Source organism: Pseudopodoces humilis, chromosome 6 (genome assembly GCF_049639895.1).
Source record: "Pseudopodoces humilis isolate 2021_Gansu_Grassland_sample_001 chromosome 6, ASM4963989v1, whole genome shotgun sequence".
NCBI classification, from domain to species: domain Eukaryota; kingdom Metazoa; phylum Chordata; class Aves; order Passeriformes; family Paridae; genus Pseudopodoces; species Pseudopodoces humilis.
In genome coordinates this window covers 37431623-37452043 of record NC_142205.1, presented here as the reverse complement: position 1 = coordinate 37452043, position 20421 = coordinate 37431623, and the positions used below count along the sequence as shown (strand labels likewise).

Genomic DNA, 20421 nt, shown 5'->3' with positions numbered 1-20421 from the left:
GTCATTCTCTACTTTTCAATTATTTTAGGAAAGAATCAGCTCTTTAGCATTCACTTTTCCCCCCATTAAAATAATGATAGGACTGTTTTCTTCAGAGAAACCAGGACTGAACTTCATGATTAATGAAGACAACACTTACATTTCCTGCCACTTAGGTCTTTCATAATTGTTTTTAGCACACTGCTGAAAGAAAGGCTATGTTTTCATAGACAAATGTCAACATAATTGCAATCTTTATTTTCACAGCTAAGGAAGTACAAAAAGCACCTGTGTTTATAGAGAAGCTACAAAACACAGGTGTGACTGAGGGATTCCCAGTGCGACTGGAGTGCCGAATCTCAGGGGAGCCATCTCCTCAGATATTTTGGAAGAAAGAGAATGAGTCACTCACATACAACACTGACCGAGTGAGGTTAGACTGGCTTAGAATAATCTCCCCATGTGTAACTTCAATGATGATTTATCTTGTTAAACAAATAAAAACCTAAAAGGTCACATGAACACTTTGTGTAAAGGGTATGTCATAAATATTAACTAGTGATTGTAATAATTTATGACATTTACTCAAACTTGCAGCCAGCCTGGTGGCTGAACCAGAAATAAAATGTTACTTGTTTTCCATCATTAGACTTACACAATTAACTTTGCACTCTAAGCAAGAGGAGAACTAGTTTTACTCTTCCTGAATCAAGACTACAGAAACTTGCTAGTGAAAATCAAGGCTCCAAAGGAACACTCTGTGCTTTTCAGCAGAAACTCTGATTCATAATTCTGCTGTACAGTTAAACAACTAAGATTCAGTATTTTGTGTTTTGAGATCTTCCTTGAGTTTCTTTATCCTTTCCACAAAAAGTCTGGGTAAGATCTGGTGATCCTGGTAGTCCAGATATCTTAATCATAATTGTGAAAGAAAAGTTACTTCATATGGTTTTTTTTTTCAGTTTTCAATACAGGATATTAAACTGCCAAATTGTCAAGCATACTCAAGTCTTTGTTTTCTACTTGCTCATTTCAGAGGAAGTTCCATTTGAATTAAAATTTTAATTAAACTACAATCAACCTGTAACTAAGATTGGGTTGATTTATAATGCAATTTTAAAATAACCTACACTGGTTTGTGATTTAAATAGTAATTTTCTACTTTTCTTTTGATTAGCATGCACCAGGATAACTACGGCTACATTTGCCTGCTTATTCAGGGAGCTACAAAGGAGGATGCTGGCTGGTACACTGTTTCAGCTAAGAATGAGGCTGGGATTGTGTCTTGCACTGCCAGGTTGGATGTTTATAGTAAGTAGCTTCAATTTTCATGATCATATTAATCCCCCTAAAAGCAATAGCTCTGTAAGTTTTGGGCTGTTCACAGAATGGTTTACATTGGTCTCTCTTTCTTTTGTTTATAGTTTCTCCTCAATAGTAAACATCTACTTCAAGACAACAAATGCTCTGTCAAAGTATATTTCACTATCTTTCAGACACCTAAAGCAAAACAAGCTTGCATGCTTTCTGTTTTTGCTTAGTACATTAAATATAACTAATTAACAAGAGATAACAGCATGATCATATGATTTTTGTGGATCATTATTATGATTGTTTTGCTGGCACTTCCTTAACCTTTAGTTTTCTTTTGTACATTAGTCTGTAATACACCTGTGACAGCTACCAAAAGAGTAGTAGATGTTTTTATGGCTTTCTGCTTAATTACTCAGTTTGTTCCAAAGCAGCCCCACCCATAGTGAATGTTTCCTTAAAGAAATGTCTCTTACCAGTCTTCCCATAGCAAGAATTAAGGCGGGGGGGGAAGGGGAGACTGATAAAGGATGGATTCTGGCGTGGTGCTGGAAGTGGGAATTGTAAGAGATTTGGCTCATCATTCTTCAGCATACAAGGGGTGGCAATGGCAACATATATGCAACAACTAACCCTAGAACAGACCTGTTACTGTAATAGGTGTGCACAGAAACAGCCTCCTTTGCTGTCACCCTACTCAGTGGCACAAAGAAATCTAGAAAACAATGCCAAAAAGTAACACAGATTCTTGTATTTACTTACCACATTTGAAGGTGAAACTAGATGCTGAGAAAAAACACAAAAAACAATGCCAAGAAATTAAACAAATTTACCTTTGATATAATGGTTTTCTGCTTCTCAGAAATTACTATCTCCTTCACAGAGGGCTGACTGAGCATCTGGCACACTTAGATGCACAGCTCAGGAAGGTTAACACTTTTTCTTTCCTTTTTAATCTGTAGCTCAGTGGCAACAACCCCCTCAGCAGACCAAGCCAAAGAAGGTGCGGCCCTCAGCCAGCCGATACGCTGCTCTCTGTGACCAAGGACTAGACATCAAAGCAGCTTTCCAGCCGGAAGCAAACCCAGTCCACCTGGCAATGCAGCCTGGCCTGGTAGAGAGTGATGATCTGTAGATTCAACTGCTGCTTCCACCATTTTCTCTCAAAGCAGAAACACTGAAAGCCATTGCCTTGACCAATGATACTCCTATGTCACTTTATGCAAGGGCAGACACCTTCATGTACAAAAGATAAACAACAAACACAGTAACCATATATTCCTTATTCATTATACCAAATTAGAAGAATAGATAGATTATTAATAGAAATGTACACATTGCACAACAAATCACACTCACCAGTTCCTTTACCTATGTTGCTTCATATTCCTTTTCATAGAAGCCAAAATGCATCAGATTCTTCACTACATACCTTTGTAAGCAGTAGGTGGATGCTACACAATCTTAATGGTGCAAGATGTTTTCTTCAAGGGTTATCAACAGTTCTAAAACGGCTACACATTCTGACAGCTACAATGAACAAGTGCAATATTTTAAGAATAAACAGGAAGGGACAAGGAAAAGAAATGTAAGCAAATGCTGTATCTCTGCAAACTGCTTTCTATTCAACAATGAAAAAAAAAAAACAACTTTCTGTCAATGCTGTTTATATGGACATCAACACCCTAACTTGCAATTAATTTGTGTTTTTCCTTTTTGCCATCTTGGAGGAGGCTTATTTACAAACATGTAGCAGTGGAGTCTAAGCAGAAGTAATTTTACTTCTGCAGGATAACAAAGAGTTGACACATAGTAACAATCTATTCCAGATTACACAATGGTAACTAGATGGGAAGAAATGCTGATAGTATAAACCACTGCAGTGAGCTACTGCAAGGGGTGGGAGGGGGACTGGGCAAGAGGATGAAACTCTCTGGATTTCTGGACAGCAGTGTGTAACCTTGTAATACTCCTGTTAAAGATTCTGAAATTCTAAGGGGAGCTGAAAAATAGGGAGTGTTTGTATGGGATGTTTGACTGTTCAAAGCTTGTATAATATGATGAGGATTTTAGAAATGTATAGTAAGTGAAAAATGGGTTGAAACTGCAATATGGATTTAAGCAACAAGTATACACCACAGGTGATAGGTTTGCAAATCTGAGGAAGAAGAAAATGAAAACAGGCAAAAAAATTCAACTTGCTTTTTGTTTTTTCTTCTCAACATGTCTCTGGTTGATTTTATTTTTTCCTTCTCCTGACCACAGGCAAATGTCAACTCTTTTTTAAAAGAGGGGTGAAGTCTGTGCACCATAGGTGAAAAGCTTGAAGGCTGCTTACAGAATGCAAGGCAAATCCACTTGGAAGTGGAGCCCTGCTTAAGTCACACCTGACTAGGTAGTTTTAAATTAGAACCAAATGAATTACAGTTGAAGGGGAGGGAAGGAGAATGACTGGAAGAATTACTAGGCCTGACAAGGAAAATGAGTGTTTGATGGTACGAGCTACGATACTTTGCTAGGAAAGGAAAGCACTGTATTCCTTATATGAAGCACATATATGGTATCTTTCATTATTTATAATAAAAGTGTTGAAATCTTTTATCTCAGTTCATTTATTCAGAAGTCCTGTACTTAGGGGTTTGTTTGTTGTTTTTTTTTTAAAAAATTTTGTAATTGTGTACACCATATATTGCATTACTGCTATACGTGTATTGCTTTGTAAGTACACAAAGTTTGTTTTGTTTTTTAGTGACTAATAAAACTTTAGCACACAAGGTAGTACTATTCTGGTGCAGGATATGACTAGTGATGGGGATGGTTAATCTAGATTAACATCATAGTCTGTCAGGTGGGAATAATCTGATTTTATTATAGAAGTATGTCATATCTTTTGCCAAATTTTCCTCAACTGTGACATGCTAATTTACGTTTTTATTTAGCTTCACTAGCATTATTTTGCCACCTTTTATTTGTATTTATAAAAATGTATTATCATTACGTTGGACTGTTGTGCTGATATAATGTGGGTTTAACATCAATAAATATTACACAAATAGAAAGTTTTCCTTCTGGTAAAGATTAATAACTGTTTTGGTACAAGCATTGAAGTGTAAGATTTAGAAATTTTAGATATTATTAATACAGATTAAATGAAGCCTATAAGCAGCATCTAAAAACTACTAGAATTTATCAGAATAATGTGCCTGTGACCTGGAATTCTTATTTGAACAGAACAGAGGAACATTACTCATAAATTCTGAGAAACTTTTGCCAAATAGAAGAACTGGAAGATATTTTTTTTAAAATAGGTTAGAAAATAGGCAGGTCTTGTTTTGTATTTCAAATAATTGCAATACATCATCACTTTACAACTGATTTTAAGTAAAAGGCATGGTCTGAGCATTGTTAAATTTATTTAAGAACCTGATAGTAAGACAATATAAAATTTTTTTTTAAAAAATTACTTACAAAATCCTGACTATTAACTAGTTTCTTCTTATCAGTGTGAAGATACCGGGAAAGATGTAAGATTATCCATTTTTTCTTTTGGGTTTACACTTCAAGCACTGATCACTGCAAACAGGCTTATGTCAGCAATTAAGTGAGCACTGACATTAATGGCAGTACTGCAACTGAAGTCACTGCAGTTGTGTCTGTTCACAGTACATTTGGCTTTGGCTTGGGGACTAAAAAGCAGACTGCTTTTTGAGCTTGCTGAAGATGAGGTCATCATCACTTTTTGCCTCTGTATATATGTACAGACACACTTAAGTAGTAAATCACATCTCTAAGCAGCAACACTGTTTTTATGAAAACATTCAGCTGTGCTGTTACTTAGTTACTGGGACTGTTTGGGCTTACAAAGTCAGAGATAGAAGCGTGGCACAAGCAAATTAACTTCTCAAGCCAAAAAGCAAAAATTCTTGGAAGCATCAAAGTAACTTTCAGAAGTTTAATCTTCTTCCACATCGTCCAAAGACAGATAGTAAGATGAGAGTGTACTTTTTGTCATTTTTTTAAGACTAAAAATAGGACTTTTTGCAAGACTTCCAGCTCAGGTATGGGAAGACTTTAAATTACTTAGGAAGCTATCAGTCCAAGCATATTCACAGCAATTAAAGATTCAATGCAACAACGATCAGGATGACGACAGAAACCTTTCAGGAATACCAACAGTGAGGTGCAAAATTCCACATGCATGAAGGTTGTTCCAGCTGGTGGAATAGCTTACAGCTTAGCACACAGTGCCTTTATCCTACAGCTTTAAGGCAATAGCAACAATTAGTTAACATTCACAATTTGCTTGCATCACAGATAACTGGCAGCTGGGGATCAAAACCAGTCCAACTTGAAACCCCAGCTTATAAATCATTGTTTCTTTCTGCAGCACCGATTTCAAAGTCTATTTTAAATCACTTAGGGTGTATTCCAAGAGATGCCTTGATCCCCCACACCTGGACCACTACATCCTCACCTCTGCAAGTAGCCCAAACAGATTTCACATGTAAGTACTTCATGAGCTCACATTATCCAACACACCATGATGCTGAGGGAATGAGCTGCATGCTCTGACTGCATGATCCAGCTGCCAAACTCACACTGTGCACTATAGATAAATTCATGCATGGACTAGAAATGCCTGCTTGGATTATGCATATTGGCTAATTCACTCCCTCACCATTCAAATGTAGATGCAAGGAATAGAATTTACTGACATTAATTTCATTCTCCTGAACTAAAAGAAACAGCCTTTCCTCTGCACAGATTTTCTGTTTGAACAGAAATACAAGCACATAAAACACATCAGGCAGATGGAAACACAGCTCCTGCCCCAAGGAATTTACAGTGTATTCCAAACAGCACACAGTATTCTTTGACTTGTGTTACAGCTTGCAACTCTATCTCAAAATTAAGCCACTTTGCATTCCCTAACAGAAATGAATAAAGTATAAAAATATCTAATACTGCACTGCATCTCTACTAAAAATGTGTTTGGAACATAATGCTCAGTTGTGTCTAGAGCAAAAAAGCCAGACAACGAGCAGCAGTACCTGTACAGCAGTGATTTCAGCAGCCATACAGATGGAGATGAACTCCAGTTCAACACCATCTAGAAGGAGACATTTTGTGCTTTACAGAACAACTGCAGTTTAACAGGTTACCCTGGGGATTGGCCAAGTCTTGTAACTGCTATCACTTTTTAGTTCTGTAGTAGCATAAATGGTCCAGAAACAGAAACAAGAACAAGAAAGCAGAAAAAAAAATAACAGTACATGGCAATTGCACAGAATGATTACAACATTTACAGAAGGAGCTCTACAACTCCCTTCACACCAAATGGATTATGGTAGGTCTTTTCTCCTGTGTGTTTAACAACAGCTTCAGGGAAACATATTGTCAAGCTTTTTTTGGACAATTCTTGGCCCAGACATCACAGAGTATTTGTAGACAACTGAGGGTACAAAATCCAGACTGCCAAACAGGACCTTTCTGAGCTACTGCAAAAGGTGCTAAAAATCAGGTAAGACTTCCTATACAACAGGCAATGTACCTGTAATCTATTACAAATTAAGGATATCTTCATGTTGGTGTCCTGAAAATTATGGTGATCCATAAAATTACAGCTGCTCTCTGTTCTATATATGCATTTCAACAACAGAGCTACAAAAGCCTGCAGAGAATAGATGTGGTTCCAGTCTGCTGCTGGCAGGGACATCTCACCATCCAGAATGATACATGCACACTAAATGACACTGAAACAAAACAAGAGAAATTACTATACTCCTTCTTTCTCTGAAGTTGTGGGAAGTTTTCAGTAGAAATTTGCCAACTATCTGAAAAAGTAGGATAAAAAGTCATATTGAGAGGAGCAGAATTAAAACACTGCAACTGAGAGCTTTTAACAGGTCTTTGGCATCCAGGTGTTGATAGTACAGCCTCCAGCACAGAGCTGGAACATGTAGTTTAATGCATTCAGCATTAGAAATACCCAGCTGGGAGATTTGCAAGTTAGAATTCACAAAATATCAAACTGCTTACTAAAAAGCTTCAACAATACCATATAATCAATTTGCAGTTATTCTTAAACAAACTGTTCAAAATCATACAGCAATTCCAAACCCATCAGCACACTACACGTGTAGGGGCACCTCAGTACCATCAGCCAGCAGCCTGGGAAATGTTGAGGAACATCCACACAACTCCATCTGTTCAGTGACATCTGCTCCCCACGCTCCCACTGACACTGCCCTAATGTGCGTGTAATGATACCAAGTAAGCTCTGGTGGCTTTTACTTGGGTGTTGTCTCATGGCATTTGATACTGACATACTCAAAATAGCAATTTTGTTACATACAATGAACAAAATATATCCCAGACCTTAACAGATATGAGCTGTTAACATAAAAAATAAAAACATAAAAATATCAGAATAGTTGTGCTTATAGTCATGCTGATCCAAAGATATCTGGCAAGGTACAGGTAGCATTTTTTATTAACAGATGTATCTACAGCAAAGGAGCCTTTAGCATATGATCTGAAATTGAACACAATGCATGCATGAAAATAAAATATAACTTGGGACTTAGCAGAGTTCTTCTTCAGGTACTAAGCACACCCAATGACTTCTCTCCACAACTACACTTGACCTGTCTTTTCAAACACTGATTAACTGAATGAAGTGGGTGCACCTGGCCTTGAAGAGGTCCTTTTTCATTTGCTTTACTTAAATGAACTACACTGTTCTTCCAGAAAAAAAAGTCACATAATTGCAACAGGCAATATACATTTCAGAGTCATGCAATACAGCCTCATAGTGTGCAACACATAAAAGTAGGAAAATTTGTCTTAGAGCAATGAAACAGATTTTGCAGGCTGGGATTTAGATTTCACTGATCTCAGTAGGAAATCCTTTCCATCTTTAGAAGTCATGCCTTACAACCCCCAGCAGATCAGGATATATGGAACTGGATTTACAAAACCAGTAACAGGGATGCCAGACACCAGCTTTGCATTTACACAGGCAACTCCACTTCCCTAAAACAATAAAGGTTTACTCACCAAGTCACTACCAATACAGTAATGCCTTAGGATACACTGCCCTCAGGAGGCCACAGTGAAACCTCTTCATGGGATACAACCCTAACTCAGCATGCACCAACTCAGCCAACATTATATACATCTGTTACCACAGTCTACAAAAACTCTTCCCCACCAGAGCTCCTCCACACAGCTGCAATATGTTAAAAAAATCCCAAACCAAAACCACCTCATGAACATTTTATGTGTCCTGCTACAAACTTCTACTGACAATAATCTCAGAACGACAGATGGCTTGTGTTGGAAGGAACCCTGAAGATTATCTAGTTTCAAGCCATCTGCCATGGGCAGGGACACCTCCCACTAGACCAGGTTGCTCAGAGCCCCCTCCAGCCCACCAATTGCAATAAATGCCTCAAGTGCAAGAGAAGACTGTGTTAAGACAGTGAGTTCATGACAGCAAATTCTAAGTTACAAACGTACTTCTTTAGAGAACAGCAGAAGTAAGGCTCCAATGACCTACCTAGGGCAAAAGATGAACAACAGTAATCCATCATCTTCCCAAAACAATGCAGAGAAGACATACAAAACAATTAACTTCCTTGGTCTATAATGTGCTTCAACTAAACCCCAGAACATGCAAATCACACTACCTATGAACTTTGAACTGAATCAAACCAACAGAACAATTTTACATTTCCTAACTTGGCAGTGACAAGGCAGGTCACAGTGATGAGTAAAAACTGCAGTACACAACCTTCTTTTAGCAACGATATCCTCTCTGAAGCAGGAAACCAGCTGAGTAAAAACTCAAAGCAATAATTATGGGTGAGTCAGAAAGAGGGTTGCTGTATAAAAAGACTGCATGCTGAATTAAATGACAGCTGCAAAAGCAGCCACCCTCAAAACATGCCTTGATAGTCTCCTTAGAAATTCTGTGGTGGTAGTGAAAGGCCATGTAGAAATCAGTGACATGGGGTGAGGCAAGTGAAAAGATCTGGAATAAAACACAGAGTAAGTTAAAGACCAGTTGCACTGCAGCCTTCTTTAAATGCTCCCAAAACTAGGTGGATGAGGCAAAGTTTCAATGCATGCCTGAAAAAACAGTTCTAGAAAGAGGACTACAGATTCTTTAGAAACTACAGAAACATGGAGTAGTGAGAATCCATAAAATACTCTATTCTTAAAGAGAAAGAACAAGCGAAAAGATGTTGCTATTTAAGAGATTATAGGAGAGTTTCAAGCAATATGAGTGAAGAAATACCAGACGGATAAGAGCACATTCTCTCACTTCCATTAGGAATGGAAACACAGAAATTATGTATGTCTAATAAGATAGTGGACTGAAGTTTTCAAAATTCAATTGAGAAATTATTGTAAGTCATTTGTGGATGTCAAGTGCAGTCTGACTTGCAAACACCCACATGCAAAAAAAACTCAAACATTTATATACAGCTTGGCATAAATACCAGCAGCACAAGACATGAAGCCCAAATATCTGCTTTTAATCAAGGACAGTGACAAAACAGACAGACTAGAAATATGATGGAAGTAAGATTAAACAATGTAAAATATTGATACAAAATATGTAGAAGAGTCATAAAAATAAATATCAACGTATTAAATAATCCAATCCAATACTGATTGAATTTCCAAACCTAGCTACGTAAACTCTGTTATTAGACAGCATTGGTACCCACATCATTAAGAAGGTGACCATAGCTATGACATCTGAGACGTGTAAGGCCAGCAATGTAACTGTGATGACAGAGAGAAATCATGAGTACGTTGAATAAATGTCACACTCAAGAGGCTGAGATCACTCTTTTAATATATTCTTTTTCATGCAGCTAATCAGGGCCACCCAACTCTGGCTGTGGTCACCCCGACTGTACAAGGCCTGAGCAAAAATGCTATTTTCAAATATTGTTTTTTTTAATGGTTTAAATAGTTGAATTTTTTAATGCCAGTCTATTGACCAAGTTTATTAATAAAGACAGAAGTCCATTACCACAGACTTACATAAAAAGAAGCAACATAGAATCAGAAAATTATTAAAATGAAGCCAAAAAGACAAGTCAAAATTAAGATACAGTGCCCAATGACAACATTAAGATTGAATGTACTGAACTTCAGTACAATGACTTCAAATACACACATCAAATTTAACTTATTTTTGTGGGGAGGGGGAAGCTCCTAGCATTTAAACATCAACCTTTGTAAAACCAACAGTCTAGCTTTAGGAGTCAAATGCAAGCAGTCACTGAATGTAACATTTAGAGCTAGATCAGAGTGCAGAGGAATAATCTGCAAAAGGGCACTGACAGGGACCAGCACCTCAGGAACAGGAACCGTGCCTGAAGAAGGCAAGCAGATGGTCAAAGTAAAAAGCAAAATGCTCAGGGAAGGAAAGACCACTGAGGAGTAAAAAAATCCCCATACTCTGAACAAATCCCTATGATCAGTTTCTGGTACCATGCAGGAACTTGAGGAGAACCTTTACAGGCAATTTGTTCAAGGTTTTACTCATCAGAACACAACATCAGGAAAGATTACAGAAGAAAGAGGGACAAATGGAGGAAGAGGGGGGCTATCATTCCTCAATTCTAAAAGAAACCAACTAAATGCAGTTCGAAACTTCTGAGTGAAACCTGCCTCATTATCAAGTGACTGGAAGCTGGCAAAAGTGACAGCAAGTTTTTGTGATTTCAGTGGGTGGAACAATCATTTGTTTTTTAAGAAGAGATTCCAGAGGGATCCAGGGAACTAAAGACTAATAATATTTTTCTGTACATAGCAAAGTGCCAGGAATTGTTCTAAAGCCAAGAAAGCAACAGGATAAACATACACAGTTGCTTTTGCAAAGGAAAATCATGTTTCATAAACATTTTAGAGTTCTTCTAAAGAACTTAAAAGAGATGAGAGTACGGAGAAGTAATAATGGTGCATGCTTGAAATTGTAAAAGGCATCTGACACATTCCCTTGCCAGAAACCATTAACGATGCTGTGCTACCAAAAGAAGTTGTCATATCAGTAAACCCTTTAAAGACAGAAGACAAAGGGCATGAATCAGCAGTTGTTCTTTCCTAAGGATGTGCAGTACCAACAGAACACCACAATTTCTCTGTTGGGGCAGGCAAGGTACAACCTATTTCTAAGGGTTTTGAAACAGCAGTTTCTGAATGCCACAGTATATTACAACAACACTAAGTTACTCAAAGTAACAAAGGGATTAAGGAATTAAAAAATTGCACAACTATTTCACTTAAAAAAATGTGTTAAAACCAGCAAACTAATCTCATTGTAGATATCTGAGAACAATTCATGCTGAAAAAAATACAAACATTTAGACTTTTGTACATATATATTGAAACGGACTCCAAGTTGACCATTAATTATTTGGGACTGGGTTATTGTTTTGAAAATATAACTGCAAAGGTTAGGAAAAAGCAAAACACGCGTAATTTTTGGAAACAATGTAAAACAAAACATAGAACAATTTAATTTTTTTTAATAGGTCCACAGTGAATTCTGCAAGTAGTTCTACCTGTTGCTCCTTCGTTGAGAAACTGTAAAAGTAAAACGAAGTTCAACTAAGACAATTCAAGATACAAAAGCAATAAGCAACTGTATGGATGCAAGGAATGTATGACTCTTCAGTACAAAACAGAAACAGGATAAGACAGAAGTCTACAAATTCAAAAGCAAAACAGAGAGAGCACCAGAGGGCTGTTTTTAATCCCTGCCTGTCTCAACCAGAGCTACTCATTGGGTTCAAGCATCCCAGTCACAAACCGCTGGAGGTACCAGAGTCTTCTAAGAAGACACACACCTGATCTGTTACCTACCCTGGACATCCCCTGCTCCCCTGTCCGAGACATCACACCAGGACAGACAGGATTATGTTCACCAGTTTTCAGTTCTAATTTACCAGTTTGAAGAAAAGAGTCAAAAAAACTTTTTAAAAGTATGATTTAAAGCTACCAACACTTCAGTCTGGCCCTATAGCAACAGCAATAATAAAAACATAGTATGTACTGAAACTTTCTAAAGCAATTACTCTGTGGCATGCTGAGATTCTTCTGACAGCATTATTCCAGATTTTAATTGCAAAACTAAACTAAAAATTCCATTGCTAATAACTTATTTAACAACTCACCAAAATAATAATAATAATAATAATAATAATAATAATAATAATAATAATAATAATAATAATAATAATAGTAATTGTAATAGTAATAGTAATAGTAATAGTAATAATAATAATAATTAGGGTCAGAACTCACTAGAAGAGAATTATTTCTAGTTTCTTAAGTTTGGCTTTTGGTCAAGATATATCACACAGGGTCTGTTTGTATGATACCAAGGACAGGTATGGGCAACAGCCAAGTCACTGACATATTCCTACTTGACTAGTGAAAATGCACCAGTTGTCCTTCCTCACTTTCAGTGACCTTGAAAAAAATTCTCATAATTTCTGGCCAACTCCTTCTATCAAGGAAAAATGTAACTAGCAATATTTTTGGTGCAAAGACACATATACATAACAGCGATAACAGGAAGTTAAGGATTCCTGGAAGGTTACTTTGAGGAGTATTCTGTATTCCAAAGTGAATTATACAACCAATTGTAAAATCTCCTGATCATACAAGTAGTCCTTGCATTATTTCTCAATACATACCTGCAAGAAGTTTGAACATGCACTGTTTTCTGGCACAAACACAAAATTTCTCAGCTGCACAAATGAATAAAATCTCCAGCTTTAAAGACTCAGTTATCATCAGGGAGATCTCTCTGTACTGAAGTAATTTCAAAAGCTGAATTAACATCTGGATCATGATGCAATGAACACCAGAACTAAGAAGTGAAGGTCCTAAAACACATTCATAGTTTTCTTCAGAGATAGTAAAAAACATCTATTATCAAAAGTTACTTGAGCTCAACAGAAAAGCCTGAGGTCAAACATTTGGTAAGTTTTCAGCAAAACAGGAACACTCAGAATCATTTACAGCAGAATAATTACTCTGCTTCAAAAGTTGCTTTGAATAAAATAAATGGCTATTTTATTGACTATACATACATATGAGGGAGCATCAACAGCTGAACAGTGTTCATGAAGATACAGAGCACAACATACAACACCTTCATACTTCATACTCTGGAAGTGGTACATATTCTAAACATCTACTGAGTCCTTGCAAAGTGTCTTAAACAGCAAGGTCTGCAGCTGCAGTGTTCAGCAGTGTGTGTGCAGCTCAGGCTGAGAATACGAGAGGATTAGCAGCTCCAGTCCTGTAGCAGTCAATGGCACACTCAAGAGCCACTGGATTGAGAGAGTGCTGTACCTACATTCAGGAATGGACCTGAGTAGGCTTTGTCTTTATAAAAACACATTGCATATAATTAAATCTTCTAAAGGTAATTCAGGTATGCTGAAGATCCAGAAGTTCCTAGCTTTGTAGTGTTAGGTACAAACAAACAAAGCTCAAAGGAAACTCCTTGCTACTTTGTAGGGACTAACTGATAAGAATGCAAAACTATGCAGTTCACAATCTTTGCCCTGCTTGAAAAACTTGATACAATCATACCTGCCACCCAATAAACATGTCTCTGCACTTTATTAACCTTTGTGTAACATGATAATTCAAATAAAATCTCATTTTATCCCAAATTAGAAAACAGGACTTTATAAAAATACAGTGCTTTAAAAACGTATCAGCACATTATTAAAGCTATCACCGTATCAAAACCAGATCTTTTTCAAATTGTTTCATACACAGGCTTTGTAATACCAAACAGACTCTTTCAGGCAGCTGAACACACACGTTGCACTTCGCTGCTGCCGAATTTCTCCTCTGACTAAATAAGACCAAGTCAATTATGTACATCAATCTTCAAACGATTTCCAACCCTCTCCCTTTATTTAGTACGTATTTATATATTACCATCATGACATTAAAGCAGTCATTTCTTCAAGGTATTACTTAGGTCATAAGCTGCAAGCCTCCATCTACAACCAGAACACTCCCTGTAACATATGGGGATTCTAGAAGAAAGACAACAGCTTGTGCAACTTCATGAGGCTCTCCAAATCTTCCAAGGAGAACTGCTTTCTTCAACTGATCTTCTTCCAAATGAGCTGTCATCTCTGTGTGAATAAAGCCTAAGAGCAGAGAGATATATGAAGAGTTACCTAACCTTTGACTAAATTTATCTAGTGGATTTCCCACTGAATTTTACAAAGTGAAATCTATTACCAGGATTCAGCACCAGCCACCATTCTTCAAAATCTCACAAAGCAGCCCACATCATTTGATGGCCAAGACCACTTTTTTATCTAACCAATAAAATACCTTTCAGTTTTGGAAGCAGTGATGCAACAATCAAAATGTAAAGATCTATAGAAGTCCATTAAAAACAAACAAACAAACAAAGGGTAACTAAAATTCAGTCCATAAACTGTATTTAGTATCATTTTTCTGAAAGACAAAATATACTCATTTCACCAAAATGTTCTCAATAAAAATACAAGCAAAATGTCTGACAAGAAACCCTCTCAGACTTTAAAATGTTTGCATTACATTTCAGAACTTAGGGCAGTGCTTGCATAGCTTCTATTAGAGGACTCATTTGAAGAACATTTCCTGACATTTTTGAAGGACCTTTTTACAATTTTCCATTATCTGAGAGTTGGCTTTTTCACTGCTGCACAACTCTACACATAAGCTGCAGCTTTATAAAGAGCTGATCTTACCTGCTTTCTAGCTGCCATCAAGAAGGGAAAGTCTCCCTTTTACTTTCTATGGTAAAACTCTGTCCCTTTATGATGGTTGTGGATGAGCTGCTCAACTCACTAAAGAATAAAAGTATTTTTCCTGCCTAGTTCACAAGCTGAACAGGGTCATGTAGAATTCTGAAAGGCACCAGAGACAGCAGAAGGTGAACAGCAGTGTACACAGTTATGAGTGGAAAAATGCAGAAAATGCAGAAGGGATTTGTCCTTAAGGGTGGCAGTTCGCTTGAACTAGACCATCTTATGAAATAACAGCCTTTACTCACAGAAATAACTTTCAGGACTCATTCCTTTTACTACAGGGAGACAGGGGTGCTTTTATGACAGCTTTCTCATGCTCTGCCATGGTTCCCTAATAAAAAATAAGCACTCTCTAGCTGGTGACAAGGGTAGATCTCTGTCTCTATTTAGATCTAATCCTTCCATCTGCAACGACAGCAAGTTTTGAAGAAGGAACAAAGGGAAAAAAAAAGACATTTATTATGTCATAATAGATAGAGGAAAAGGCAGATTCACTCTTCAAAATTCCTCAGTGTTCCTTTAAAAAGACTGAAGATATTATGAAAGAATGTATTATACTTTACACGAACAAAAGATATTAAAAATATTTACTTACAAAGCTGAGGAAAATAAATTTGTCTTAAGTTACTTTCAGAGTACAAGGAATATCCACAGTCTTAATGAATTGCAACAGTAAAGGATGCAGGAATTCCTTCAAACTAACCTGGAGCAACAACATTGACTCGAATTTGCTTTTTTGCTACTTCTTTAGCAAGAGAGCGTGAAAATCCAACCACTCCAGCTTTGGTAGCACTATACACACTTTGACCAGAGTTGCCTTTAAGTCCTACAATACTCCCTAAAATAAAGAAACATCAAAGAGAAGATTAAATGGGTAACTTGAAACTTTGTACTAGCTTTATCATTTTACTTTTAAACTTGGAATGAAAAATGAGATCACAAGGAAAGAGTAAAATATGCGTAACTTTATGCACTTTAGCCTGCTAGGTTAAGCAAATCTCCCAATTAGCTGTGATTTTTCTGCAATCCATGTATCTATGTTGACCAACAGGCACCAGAAGAGTAAAATGAAGGCTTTTCTAAAAAAAGGTATCCTAGCCCAGATTAAATAAAGAAAGGAAGAAACTAACTGTACCTATCAATCCTTAGTTAATAGCCAGCAGCTGGTAGATCTAGATATTGAAAGAATTGGTTAAGAATAGCAAAGCTCTTTTTTCAATAAAATATCAACTCTGAGGTGTTTATTAAAAAGCTATCTAGAAGTTGCTGAATTTACACAGAAGAATAAGCATTCATAAAGGAATTCTAAATACAGAATGTCTAAATATAAAGAAAATAAGTAAATTGTAACAAGTAATGTGATATGTTACACCTGCTAAACATTTCTAGACTAGTACACTGAATTCCACTGGCTTACACAAGCAACTTACCTATATTGACAATAGCACCTCCCTGCTGTTTAATCATGACCTTTACAGCAGCTTTGCATGTCAACATTGTTCCCAACAGGTTAGTGTGAATCTGGGCTATCATATCTTCAGTCTTGGTCCTCAGTAACAAGCCATCCCTGATAAACAACCAAAAAAACCCAAAGAATTCACTGAACAACCCCCTGATTATGTTTACTCATAAAAAAAGACTGTTGCACAGAATATTAATAGGGGCGTATGTGGTTCCATACATTCGAGCATTCAAAATGACAACACTGCAAGAACTACACATACCAAAAAAAAAAGTTAGCCGTGCTTCTGGCCACAAAGTCTCTTTTGCAGAGTGGTATCAAGCACTGTTTTGAACCATTCTGGAGGGAAAAGTGGAAGAAAGAATAGAGGGGGAACTCAGAATGCAGAAACTACAGGAAAAGCTGTATCATCTGTTAGCATTTTACTACCATCAGGAGCAAAATATTGGCAAGCACTTAATATTGTTTTCAGATGTGCTCATTAATAACACTTACTAAGCATAAAGGGCCAGAGCACCTTACAGTTGAGCTGCCTTCATCTAGAATTACTTATAGTCTTGTAAGGAGTAACCAACCTGTTGATCCCAGCTGCATTAACCATGTAGTTAATAGGACCCAAATTCCTCTGCATCTCCTCAAAAGTCTTTTGGACTTCTTGTTCACTGGATACATCACAGCGAAATGCCAGATGTCCTGCTGTATTGAAATATATATAATGTCAAAATAAACAGTAAAAGGTGTATTTAATTCATAAACCTTCTTCAGAATGTATCAACTCAGTTGCAAAACAGATGTTGAACTAGTTATAATTTAAGGAACCTATTTAATCTCCAGACAATTAAATAAAGATGATTTTCAAGTATTGTATTCATTAGTTATGTGACAATTCCTTGTTTTAGATTTTTTGCCTTTTGAAATGAGAAGTTCAGTGTGAACTGAGACTGGTCTCAGTTCTGACTGGTTCAGGAGCTGAGGGTGATTCAATTCACACCACCTCTATTGTGATCCCAAACAATTCCATTCATCTTAAAATTCCCATCATGCAGATATAATAGGAAACCTACTTTCTCAACCACTATTGTGAAAACAAAATTGTACCAATATAGCTAATTTTTAATATTTCTCAGCCTTTATTTTCCTTTCATCTTGTTAAACACCAAGGGGTTTTTAATGACTCACTATTTTCCCAAGTCACCTAAGCACGGACAGCGAGGTGGTAACTGCACAACAGCATACGTACCACCAAGTTTACGGGCAGTGGTCTGGGCCACGTCCAGATTCCTAGCAATGATGGCCAGGCGGCAGCCCTTCTGTGCCAGGAGCTCTGCCACAGCTTTGCCTATCCCACGGGATCCTCCAAAAACAGCACAGACCTTGCCCATCTTCAAAATAATTCACAAATTGCAAATAAACAATCAACTTCATGTCCAGTACAGGAAGACATTAACTGCTGTTCTTGTCAACATCACAGCCTTTACCTGTTTGTAGCAGTCTGTAATAGCGAGTTATAGAATTAGTGATTTGGTTTTTATTCATTCATTCATATCCTTTATTATTCAAAATAAACAGCTGAACTAAATTAGACACCACTTCTACAAATGGAAGTTAATTCTTAAGTATTTCTGAACTGGTAAAAAAAATAAAAGTATGCGCACAATCCCTCATTCCAATACTAGAGTTACGGTAACTCCTATTCAATTGATGAATTATGTGATTTATGTACCTAAAGGTCTAGAATGTATCCTTCAGCTGCTTCTTCAAAGCTGATGTACTGGCTGTAATTATATTGTTCTTGCAACCACTATTCATGTGCTGAAGTCACTTAGCCTCAAGGTCTCACTCCATCCAAAGTATCTGTGTTGGACACCACCAGTGCAGATGTTGCCGAGTACAATTTGAAACTATAGCATCTACACTGGTTTAACAAAGTAAGGCTGTGCTTTACCACTAGCCTAGGGTTTTTTGTTTCTGATTTTGAAGGAAGAAAAAAAGCTTTTTGAAATATGAAATTATTCTGAAGTAGCTAGTTTTGATGTTTAGAATGGAGTACACAAATAAAGTACTTCTGTAGAATTGTCTTTCATTCTGCAAGCTCTAGAAACCAGTCAGCTGTTTTGGGATTTCCTGAGGAGACAGAGGCAGAATCCAAGCAATGATAATGAATCTTTTTTCCATACATTTGAATAAATCCTTTTTGAACCCAATTATACTGTCTTCATCCTGAGGCAACAAGTTTTATTATTTGTGAGAAAGTACTTCCTTTTGTTCTTAATTTGTTTTCTGATTAGATAATTCTATGTGTTTCTCCTCATACCTTCCCCTTACTGTTTCACTCTCCATCTGTATCCTCTTTCAGGTCTATTCAGTTACTCCTACACATATGGAAGATATTCAATACCTCACTAAAGAGTGCCTGAGTCCTTAGACCTTATCCTTGGCCTCACAGAGGTCTATTAAACCCTTCTGGATCAGTGATAATCAGAACAGCGCAAGGTACTAAGTGTACCAGGCCACCACCAACTCATACAGTGGCATGATAATTTTTGTTCTTCTGTGACAGAGTCTGAACAAACAGACGGTCTGACCTTTTCCCTAACAAAGCGTTCACAAGTGCCTGGAACCAACCCACGCGTCTGCTTTCCATGGCGAGTTCTCGGAGCAGAGAAAGCCCCTTGTGCATTAAGCAGGCATTCAGGTGGGGCACAGGGCCTACCTGTGACGCAGTAACGCAGTCTGCTTTAACACATTTAACACGAAATGCCACACAGGCTGCCTGGAGCTGTGGCTTGGAAAGAAAAGCTGCAGGAGTACGGGCCCGCTGTTTCCTGGATAAATAATGGAAGGGAACACCAGCTGTATCTGGAACAGGCACACGCCGGCACCTCTATTACCTCTGCTCTTCTTTCAGAGCGAGTTATTTAACGCGTGACCCCGGGGCTCCAATGGCACCCCCGCACGGCGCTCGGCCGCCAGCCCAAGGATGGCACCTTTAAGCAAAGGCGACCGGGGTTCCCGCAGCCGTGCCCTACCCAGCCGGGCGCCTCCCTCCTTCCCTGCCCCGTCCGAGCCGGGCTCCGCTCAGGCCCGGCTGCAGGTGGAGCCCTCAGACAGCGGAAAGCGGCGCCGGCCGCGCCCGCGGGGGGCGCCGGGGCGCGCAACCCGCGCGCGCCGCCGGTGCCACGGTGGCAGCGCGGTCCCTGCGCGTCCCCCCCGCCCCGAGCCAGGCGCGGGCTGCGCCTGCCGCCCCGCCGCGGGCACAGGAGCAGAACGGGAGGACGTGTTCCACGTGCGCTCCGGTACCTCCCGGCCGCCGGCTCGCTTCCCTCACGGAGCGCGGCTCCCTCCCCAGGCAGGCCGGTTCCGCTCCGCGCCAGCGCACGCGTCACGGGCAGCGGCGTGACGTCAGCGGCGGGGCCAGCGGCCGCGCGCCCCGGCGGGAGAGGAGCCGCGGGCCGAGCTGTCCCCGCTGGGCTTTCAAACGCCGTGAGGTAGATAAGGCCAAAATACAGAAGCGTCTGTGAGAGTTGCTGTTCAGAAACCAAAACAAACTTCATGATATGCGATTAAACTAATTCAAATAAACTAGTCTGTTATAACAGTAACGCTCTTCATAGTTATGATCCATGTCTGATGATGTGCTGCAGTCACAAGTGCGTTAAAGTCACACACACTAAGTAAATTTTATCCCCTGAAGAATGCTAATAAAAGCTATCACAATTTTGTATAAGAGTACAACTCAAATTTTTTTTGAGGAAAATTACTAATTTTACTGTTATTATTGTTAATTAGTTTCCACAGAGTAATATGTTGAAA

At 38.3% G+C, this 20421-nt stretch overlaps 2 protein-coding genes across 4 annotated transcripts in view; one reads left to right on the top strand and one right to left on the bottom strand.

Annotated features, from left to right (window-relative positions):
- PALLD (palladin, cytoskeletal associated protein) overlaps positions 1 to 4349 on the top strand; it is a 186745-nt gene extending 182396 nt beyond the window's left edge. The window contains exons 20-22 of the mRNA XM_088056555.1: positions 247 to 412; positions 1157 to 1290; positions 2253 to 4349. Of these exons, the coding sequence (XP_087912681.1) occupies positions 247 to 412; positions 1157 to 1290; positions 2253 to 2425 (473 nt within the window). The 3' untranslated portion in view covers positions 2426 to 4349. The remainder of the gene's footprint in view (positions 1 to 246; positions 413 to 1156; positions 1291 to 2252) is intronic.
- Positions 4350 to 13368: 9019 nt separating this feature from the next.
- On the bottom strand, positions 13369 to 19990 carry CBR4 (carbonyl reductase 4). 3 transcript variants are annotated; one of them, XM_014260069.2, is made up of 8 exons: positions 19909 to 19987; positions 19322 to 19433; positions 18087 to 18100; positions 17849 to 17990; positions 17184 to 17304; positions 16577 to 16713; positions 15850 to 15984; positions 13369 to 14495 (listed from the first exon to the last, which is right to left on the bottom strand). In XM_014260069.2, exons 4-8 carry the CDS (start codon positions 17988 to 17990, stop codon positions 14317 to 14319), a joined length of 714 nt encoding a protein of 237 aa, XP_014115544.2. In that variant the 5' UTR covers positions 18087 to 18100; positions 19322 to 19433; positions 19909 to 19987; the 3' UTR covers positions 13369 to 14316. The 3 variants fall into 3 exon arrangements, with proteins under 3 accessions (XP_014115544.2, XP_014115540.2, XP_005517670.2); XM_014260065.2 differs by lacking the exon at positions 18087 to 18100 and having other exon boundaries at positions 19909 to 19981; XM_005517613.3 differs by lacking the exons at positions 18087 to 18100; positions 19322 to 19433 and having other exon boundaries at positions 19909 to 19990.
- Between the last annotated feature and the right edge of the window lie 431 nt (positions 19991 to 20421).